Raw genomic sequence first — 10,377 nt, 5'->3', positions numbered from 1 at the left:
AACATCAATACCAACTGTAGATATTAGTATCACAATAGCTTTGGATACTATGCTTGTTCAAGAACTCATCCAGGCACCTCTTAAAGGCATTAACAGAATCTGAAGTAAATACTGTATGCACCGGTACTCATAAACTTGGTGTTTGTTGGTGGATATTGGCTGCGCGTGTCTGCACTTTGGTGGATTCAGTGCTTCTGTGTGCAGGCGCAACAAGAAGATTTTTGTTAAACGTGCTTATCCACAGGCTGACAATATGCTGTGTGGACCCTTGCACTTTGTTGGTTCTGCTACATTATTTCAGGAGTCAGAGTCGGGAATGCAGAGAAAATAAATATACAAAGTATTCTGATAGCAATTCTATTTAGAAATAACTTTTAAACCATTGAACATTTGTAATTAATGTATATTGAAAAGTTGCTTGGAATTATATTATTCTTTATTCAATTTTTATGTCCAAAAAAAAAAGTTTTCTGTAGTTTTATAATTTCTGTTCTTGTGGAAACATGTAAGGGCTCCTTTATGAATGTAAGGGCAAAGTGCAATTTGTTTAAATGCAGGTCACCATGCATTTTTACTCACAATGCATTTTTCCCAGAATTGCAACAAACATAAAATAGCATCCATTGTAACTTGCTCACAATGTGTCACATAAAAGGGGAATGGAGGGTTGCAAGATAGTCTCTATCCTGCACAACCAAACATGGAATAGCTTCAGTTTCCCTGGTAAGTTCAAGAAATAACAAAAAAATGAGATTTTTTGTGATTAAAAGAAGTTTAAGCCCTATTTATTGCATTCATGTTGATCAGTGCCCCTTTAAGAGAACTGTAAATTGTGTTATATTGACACAAGGTTGCTATAAGCATCCTGGTTTATCATGCCATATACTGCAAGGTCACTAGAGACCTGTGAAAATTCCTCCTCAGGCAGTAAGTGCTGAATTTTGTATTGAAATGTACAGAAGCATTATAGTTACCACTTGATGGAAGCTGTATAAAACAAGTGTGTATTAGTAGGTTTTATATTCAAATTATTATTCTAATAGATACACACTGTATAAAATGCACATTTGTTTATCTAAAGGGAGAGTAATAATTATAATTTGTATTGTTCATCACTTTCTTTGAAAATTATCCACCCCATGGTCTGTGTGCACTGACAGGAACAGAATCCTTCTTTTAGTGCTTGCATAGTGTAGATTTCAGTCTTAAAATGTGCACTTCCAAGCAGAAAAGCTACCCCTTTGTCAGTACTAATAGGTGGATGCAATTCTGGTCAGTTTGAACACACCAGGGGGGCAAATTGGAACAGATTAATGTTTTCTGTGCTGGTGAAGAAAACCTGTGTGACATTAGAATTATTGTCACCTAAAGGGGTGTTTCAACTTTAAGTTAACTTAGTATGTTATAGAATGGCATATTCCTAGCAACTGTGCAATTGGTCTTTATTATTTTTTATATTTTTTTTAATTATTTGCCTTGCTCTTCTACATCTTTCCAGCTTTCAAATGGGGGTCATTAACCCTGGCAGCCAAAGAACTATTACTCTGTGGGCTTACAATTTTATTATTATTATTGTTTGTTTTTATTACTTATCTTTCTACTCAGGTCCTCTCCTATTCATATTCCAGTCTCTTATTAAATCAGTGCCTAGTGGCAGACAAGACCCTAGCAACCAGATAGCTGCTTAAATTCCAAACTGGAGAGCTACTGAACAAAGAGCTAAATAATTACAAAAAACAAAAATATGGTAAATTGCCCTAGAATGTCTGTCATGCTAACATTCATTTTAAAGAACAACAATCCCTTTAAATTTTATACTTGATATGAATGCTTTTTCCAAAAATGCACTTCATAAGACAAGTTTTGTCTCATGCTTATTTGTTAATTTGGGACAAGATTTCTAAGGACATTTCACTAATTTTGAAAGATAAATATTGTGTTTACAGCTATTGTTTGTTCCATGTTCCAAGTATAGTTTGAAACTGAATTTGTCTGCAAACATCATTTCCTAGACACAGGTGACAACAGAAATTGGGTATAAAACATTTGCTTGAGGATAATTAATTGATTTCAAGCAGTACTGCTAACGCAATAGCTCACTGATTAACGCTAGAGGTTTTGTTTTGTACAGAAGGTTGTGATAGATGTGATTTCATTAGCTATAATAAAAAAAGGCCAGGGCCATTTAGCTAATCAAAAAATGATTTCCTACTAATTGAGTAAATCCTTTAAAAAAACATTTTATTCATTTAATACAGGGCTGTGGAGTCGGTAGATAAATTCTCCGACTCCAAGTCCTCAGTTTCTGATACTTCCGACTCCTCTGTTTTTAATATGCTAATGTATTTTATACATTCATTGAAGGAAATGAAGGAGACATACATGGGTTCACAGTGGGAATTGTGTTCCCTGTAACAGAGGAACACGACGCAGTGGAGCTGCCTCACCTTAACTGCATTACGTCCCATTTAGTGAAGCATACAGTCAATGAAAAGCATGCTTCATGGTCACTCAACGTGTTCGTTTATGCACTGCGTGCATTGGGCTTTATTCTTATAGCAGAGATGTAATTAATTATGACTGTTTGTGAATTGGGACATTTAAACTTGCTTTATTTTTTTTTTTTTATTCCCATTTAAATTTAGTAGGAGTCGGAGTCGGTTCATTTTTTGCCGACTCCGACTCCATGTACCCAAAATTGCCTCCGACTCCTCGACTCCGACTCCACAGCCCTGATTTAATACAACACTCTTCTTTAGGTGAGTTACTGAATTGGTCATTTCCGTGTTATTGTAAATTGGTAGTAATGTGGAAAATTAATAATAATTCATACACTCCTTTTTGTTTACAAAGACCAGTTATAAATTAGTCACTCGGTCTCTGATGGAACAAGGGACATATGTAGAGAGCTGACCACCCACAGTAACAAGATCAGCTGCATACCTGGAATGTAGAATAGTAGATACGGAAACTCTTCTGAATGACTGAGTAACAACAGGTGCTAGAAAAAGTCATCCCCCAGGGCAATGCACCTCTGAAAGGAGTCATTGTCAGTAATCATCAACAAAACAATAGAAACATTTTCTAAGTCCTAAAGGAATATATTTTTAAGACACATATAATCAGTTTAATTTTACTGTAGAGGCTCACAATAAGGACATTTAATTTTGCTCTGTGACAGAAATCCAAACAGATATATAAATAAACTTTCCACTTTAAAGGGCCATTGCAACTAGATTCTATTTCTGAATGCTGGTTTTTAAAATATTTATTGTCTTGTTGAAAATCTGAAATTTTTATTCTTTGTTCTCATCAACTAATTTACCTTTCTCTGATACTATGGGTCATTCTTGCTTTAATGTTTTGCTATTCTCAGATTTCCCAGCTAACTTGAGTGCCTTAAATGCACGTTTGTACCTTAAAATCCTCAATGCTAATGCTTCTATTAAACCATTAAATTTTAGCTTTGCAATATCTTTCCTTGCTTACTAAGCTAATATAGTGATATGTACATTTTTCAAGCAAATATTCAATTTTCCTTCTGTGTTTAACCCTGTGAAAGTCTTTCCCAGTTAACATGTTGCAGAGATGCCCATATACTGCTAAAGTTTGTGTGCAAGCTGTCTTTGACTTGCCATGCTAGGTGATACCAGTATACAGTGCTTTTTGCCAAGTGCCATATCAGCTAGTGGGGTAAATTTCAGACTATTTGGCACCAGCCCACTAAGCTAGTAGACATCCAAGGTACCCAGAGTTTTCGTTACATGCAGGTGTGAAATAGTCATGCTTACGGAGTAAGCAAGGTAGTCATCATGAGAGGGCGAAAGATGAAGCAAGAATTGAACAACAGGACTTTCCATTGACTGCTTTAGTAAGAAGCAGATTATAATTAGCATTAATAGGAGACAGTAGCCTTCACTGAACTTTGGTTCTATGCATATCTCTTCTATTTAGTGTATTATAGACACAGTTTTTGTGTCATGCTCCGCAACACTGCTTTCTAACAGAAAGCAAGTATCTCTGAAATTAAAAAAGCATATATATTTATACACATAAGAGATATCAAGTGATGTTTGCAAATAACTTGCCTGGTTCTGTCTGCATTCTTAAATTAACATTTTTTTTAACCCCTCAGATTTATTAAGTTATATTACACTTTCCTATAAAGACACCAAATGCATTAATGAAGATATATATAGTTTATAAGAAGTATCTGCATGATTGATATTTCTGTATTCAGTAAAACATATATGAGTACAGAGGAGCTTCTTTAAAGGGCTTGTAAACTAAAAATATAATTTTGCCTATACATTACACTTGGACCAACTGACTGCAAACCCAACTGGCTTTCAGCTACCCTGGCTAATATTACATATCATCCATACACTCAAATAAACAACCAGGAGCACAAGTAGTACTGGGTACTAAATATATCTGTGTCAGAGGGATCCATATGCAAGATTCTAAGGCATGTTTCAGATTGCTGAGAAATACCCAGAACTGCCCTAGTTTGGCCAGTGTGACTGTCATTCCATAGAGCAATTCCCATCAGAGCATTGTTGCCAAAGCATTTACAGGTGTAGGACCTGTTACTCAGAATGCTTGGGACCAGGACTGGGGTTTTCCAGATAAGGGGTCTTTACCTAATTTAACTATCCATATCTATATATATAAGTCTACTAAAAAATAACTGAAACATTAACTAAACCCAATAGGATTATTTTGCCATCATTGTAAAGCAGCTAGCATCAAGTGTTTTTTTTTATTAAAGAGAAAAGGGAAATCATTTTAAAAAAATTAAAATATTTGATTACAACTACGGGATAGACTTATACCTGACTCATACCTGTACTAGAGGGTTTTCCCAGATGCTGAGCTTGGTTATACAATGAAACTGCCTACATAGCTGACTGCTTTAATCACACTTGGCCACTGTCAGGGCGTTTACCAGTCAATGCTGCTGGTTACTGGCTTCCTATGCGACCGATAATATTGTAGTATCACGTAGAACCACCCGGCAGCACTAAAGTTTAACAAACAACTTTTTTTTTTTAATAATTCTTAATTCGGAAGTTTGGACAGAATACATTACTTTTGTAAGATATGAAGAATTTACACATTTTAAATAACATGCAGAAATTAAATTGCATGACAGCTCTCAAAGAAGTCCGTGTATGCCTCTTTAATAAGGCTGTGTGCATAATACGCCAGTGAAACAGCAGGAAGAACAGGGGGAGGCCCGCAGAATAATACAGCGACAAATTGCTTTTTTTGTTCAATTTCGTGCGGGACAAAGTCTACTTCCTCTGTTTGAGATGCTTCCCTGAAGTGACGTGAGAGAGGATGAACATAACCATATATGACAATATCCTGCTTTCTTTGAGATTCTCTCGCTGTCCAGTCGCTGTCGCTGCCTTCCTGAGCCAGGATAAATCCCGTCTGACTTCAACTGACCTCTAGGCCTCAGCAATGCCTTTCCGGAAAGGTGAGTGGGGGTTGGGGCGGCGGGCACTGCCAGCTCTAACAGGGACTCGTCTCATCAGTATCTAAAGTCCTCTGTCTGCCACAGCAGCCGCACAGAACCGGCTCATTCCAAACTACATTTTACTCTTTATGTCTAGTAGCAGCTACTGGGAATAGAGCAGAATGTAATAATATACACTTGTTTTAGTCAGTTTGTTGTTTGCTTTATTTTCATTTATCATTGTGGATAGCTCATAAATCAGGCATCCTTTATATCAGGGACTAAACTTCTAAGTTCTCTGTCAGGAATATGTCAGGATAAATATAATAATACTAATACAACAGTGGTACAAATTGTACCCTTAATTCAACAGTACCAGAGGAATTAAGAATTTTAAATCCATACCATTTTTTTGAAAGGCTTGTGAGACTCATTTCAACAACAGGCAGTGGCTGGGCGAGCCATATTCAGTGTGTGTTGTGTGATGCACTTTACATTAATTAAAATGAACCAGAAATGCTCTGACTGGCAGATGCTGATACACACAGGTGAGTAGAGTTTGGAAACAAGATCTATGGCACGCATGGCATTTTGAGCTCTACTATGTGCACTGAATACATTGTGTGCCATAGGTCAAAGAATTCCCTAATTATCGTTGTCATTATCTGCCATAGGCATTTGTAGTTAATCTAAATGGGAAAAAAGTGCAGGCATGGAGAAAAATGTTCACAGTGATGATTGTGTACCTGCGCGCCCTAGTCTTTAGACATCAGGCCTTCTGATCGAAACCAGCAGGTACTTACACAATAGGAAAAATAGAAAATATTTTGTTTTGTTTTGTTATTGTAAGGCCCCTGGAATCTCTGGCAAAATTTACTTAACTAAATGTCCCTGGAACAGATGGGGCCCTGTTTGCACATGTTAACATACCACAATACTACAATATATGACCATTTATAGCTTTCAGTGTTTTTAGTTTGTAAGAACATGATATACCTGCACCAGACCAATCTTGTCTAGACTTGAAGGTAAGACACAAAAATGCATAAAGTATGCAGTATGCATATTTGTACAAGTGGCACTTTAAACATTTATGCTTTCATTTTTTTATTCTAGCATAAATAAAACTTGGCAACAACTTAGGGGCAGATTTATCAAAACATGAGTTTAGAGCTTAATACATAAAAACTCACCCATGTTCTATTAATTCCTATGTGATTTTTAGAAGCCTATTTATCAATGGGTGAAAGTTAGAACTCACAATTTGATAAATATGCTTCTAAAAATCCCATATTAGCGAATAGAACTTGGGTGAGTTTTTATGTATTAAGCTCTAAACTCACATTTTGATAAATCTGCCCCTAAGTGTCAGGTCTCTCTTGCATCTGGTCCATTTATATGTAAAATGTGCAGGATTGAGGTGACTCAATTCTGCTCCCTCATTTGCTGTATGCTTGTTCTGTAATAGGAGGAGAAACATAGAAAAGGCAGAAGACATAGCTGACTCAAGTTATAAAACAGGAAAGGGGAAAACCAAATAAAAAGGGGAGACAGCAGAAAGGGTGGCACAGGACAAAAATTAAACTCTGTATATCAAAGGGGTGGGTTACCTTCAGGTTAACTTTTAGTATGTTATAGAATGAATGGCCTATTCTCAGCAAGTTTTCAATTGGTTTTCATTTTTTATTTCTTTTGAATTATTTCTTCTGACTATTTCCAAATGGGGGTCAAGAACCTCAGCAGCCAAAAAACTATTTTAGCTTTGTGAGACTACAGTTTTATTGTTATTGTTAATTTTTGTTACTTATTTAGGACCTCCTCTTTTCATATTTCTGTCTCTCTTTAAAACCACTGTCTGGTTGCTAGGTTAAATTGGGACCCTAGCAACCAAATAGCTGCTGAAATTCCAAATTGGAGAGCTGATGAGCAAAAAGCTAAATAATTCAAAAACTGCAAATTAAAAACCAATTGCAAATTATTTCAGAATAGCACTCTTATTATTATTATTTATATAGAGCCATCAATTTATGCAGGGCTTTACAGAATAGAGGGGTACAAAAGACAGAACCGTTAACATGTACATATAAACAATTCACAAAAATGGTTGCACTGTTTACATCATACTAAAACAACCTCTTTTAATTGTTCATATGAATAGCCATTTGAAGTGAAGATTAAGGGGCACATTTACTAATCCACGAACGTCCGAAAAGTGTCCGAATGCGGTTTTTTTTTTTGGTAATGATCGGTATTTTGCGATTTTTCTTGGGCCAGGTTGGAGCTGCAGAGTGCCATTGAGTCCTATGGGAGGCTTCCAAAATCATGCAAAGTCTGAAAGTTTTGCCCGCCGTTTAGAAGCGATCAATACGAAAAAGTTGCGACAATATACGAGCAGATCTAACGGCTACGAAAAAGTCGCGACAATTCGCGCAAGTCGTAACGGCTACGAAAAAGTTGTGACGGCGACGAAAAAATTGCAAAAAATACGAAAAAGTTGCAAAATGTTTGTTTCCAATCCGATTTATTCCCATTTGGGATTCGGATTCGTGGATTAGTAAATCAGCCCCTAAGACTCTGTACTGCGCTCAGCATTGTTTCCTTCTCTACATTTGCAGATAAACCCGTTTAGACCAGTTACTCCAAAGTGGTTGAATCCGTTTGAAAGCAATCTAATATGGCAACTCTAATCTCAAACAACCTTAGGAACATACCCTCACTTTTGCTGCTGAAAGGGAATAAATGTCTTTCCTCTTCACTTTAGTATAGGATTTAAAGATATAATGAGCTAAACGTTGCACTGGATTATCTGAGCATGGGGATTGGCAACCACTTGCCTTGGTCCTAATTAGTAAAGCATGTATAAAGACACCATGTGCAGTTGTTTATAAACATGAGTTTGAGTGCCGTCTTATCACCCCTGCATAGCTGACATTTTAACAACAAAATGTCTGTTTTCTGTGTGTTATAAACCTTGGCTACTTTTGCTAATGCTAACAACCACATTCATTTTCATACTTTCTTGGGTGAAAGTAAAATCTGTTTTAGGTATGGTGGAAGGTTCTGGCTTTTGTTGCATAGACATGTTTGGAAATCTCTCTATGGCAAAAGTGCCACTTAGTAGGGTAAAGTGCTATCTACACTTCCACATCTCTAGACATTGCCAGAGTGCCCTACCTTCATGGTTGTGAAATGCAATAAAACTGTGTGGGACACTTGCAACAGAGTTGAAGATAAAATATCACTAAATGATTTCTTTGTTACTTGGATTGCACTATGCGTAAAGTTGTATAAATTCCCCTTTGCCCTCATCCCCTTACTGTAGAATACATAAGCATTTATTTTACAGTGTAGACATGATTAACTTCCCAAAACCTAACATCAGAAGAGATGACACAGGGATCAAACCAAAGCTTGTTTGCCTTTCATACATCTGTATATTCATTTGTTAGTAAATTATTGGTGCATGGTTTACGAGTTATTGGGCCTACAGCAAAATCATTGGGCCTCTAAACTTATGCAGTTTGGGTAAACTATTCAAAATGTTATGTAACTTTCAAGCTATGACAGTCAGAGCAGGGGCAAGAAGGAGTGTAGGGTTTGAACTTGGGTGAAACTCCAACTGAACAACGCTCCTGCCATGAGGCAAGGTGAGAACTTTGCCTCAAGCGGCAGCGAGCGGCCAGTTACCAGGTGCGGCAAAAAGAGTGGGAGCGAGGGGGTGGCATCAGGGCTGCTGTCTCAGGCAGCAGCAGCCCCAGAATCACCACTCGGGCAGGCCAAACTGACCTGGCTCCCTAGGCAACCCGGTCGGCCACCTGGCCCAGACTAGGGGTAGGCAGGAGAGGCTCCTGCCTGGCGCCCCCTAATTGTTGCGCCCTAGGCAGCTGCCTCTTCTGCCTACCCCTAGTTTCGGCCCTGTCACCACTGCACTGACCCCCAATGAACTGACCGTTAATTAGCTTATTTATCAATAGAACTCTTTTCCAAAATGTTGGTACTGTGCGCTTGTGTTCATTAGGGATCCCATATAAATAACTTATACAGGGCCCCAAAGTTTCTGATTGCAGCCTTGTTTAAAGGGGACATGTCACCAGACATAAAAAGCTGTACAATCATTGTCATATTCATGTTCTCTCCTTAGTGTCTATAATCTTTGTCTTGCATGGCTAGTTAGCAATTAATTAAGATGCGTGCTGCAGACTGAACTGATTAATGTGCAGCCATGCATTGTGCATCTAAATTAATGGCTAACTAGCTATGCAGGATATGGATTAAATATGTGATCATTATTAAAGGGGCGAGATGGCAACCCTAATAATCTTGTGTATCCTATGCTTCAGCACATACAGCAGGTCCTCCTCCCACAAGACAGGATAACATAATCATAAGTGATTTAATAACATTTGCCCAAAATGCTAGCTACCTATCAGTTCTAAATGTATATACGTGCTCAAACTTGGTTCTTAAGGAAGAAGGAAAGGTAAAAATCCCTTGGGGATGCCAAATGTTAGGCACCTTGGACACTTGTCACCGACTTCTACATGATCTTAGACAGTTTTTAGATGGGATATTTTTCTTTCAGATTTGTAGCAAATTTGTTGCATGATCAATTGTGAAAAAATTGTGAGTTTTTTCTACAACAAAACCCTACTTTGCTGCAAAAAATTATGAATTGTGAAAAAAGTTAGCAAATGCCCCACTTTAATTTGTCTGGCTTCTAGAAAAACATTTCTTTTCTACTGAACTTCTGCAAGTTGTTGGTTTGGAGAAGGCCTTGAACTGCTTCCTTGTTCTCTGTCATTTATTTTTATTGTACAGCTTCAGTTATTTTAACAAATTCTAGAGAACTGTATTGCAAACCAGTTCCACAGAAGTGAATCCTATTTAATCTGTTTGGTCTTGAGAAACTGCTG

At 37.3% G+C, this 10,377-nt stretch overlaps 1 protein-coding gene across 2 annotated transcripts in view; it reads left to right on the top strand.

The window, feature by feature from the left end:
* Window positions 1–5,343: 5,343 nt before the first annotated feature.
* The window catches only part of pfkfb3 (6-phosphofructo-2-kinase/fructose-2,6-biphosphatase 3), a 37,826-nt gene continuing 32,792 nt past the window's right edge, over window positions 5,344–10,377 (top strand). Inside the window, 1 exon segment of one of the 2 annotated variants that reach the window (NM_001142184.1) lies at window positions 5,344–5,485. In NM_001142184.1, coding sequence (NP_001135656.1) covers window positions 5,470–5,485 — 16 coding nt within the window. In that variant the 5' untranslated portion in view covers window positions 5,344–5,469. 2 annotated transcript variants of the gene reach the window in all.

Source organism: Xenopus tropicalis, chromosome 3, assembly GCF_000004195.4.
Source record: "Xenopus tropicalis strain Nigerian chromosome 3, UCB_Xtro_10.0, whole genome shotgun sequence".
NCBI classification, from domain to species: domain Eukaryota; kingdom Metazoa; phylum Chordata; class Amphibia; order Anura; family Pipidae; genus Xenopus; species Xenopus tropicalis.
Note: the sequence above shows the minus strand (reverse complement) of the source record. Positions and strands in the feature narration are given on the sequence as shown.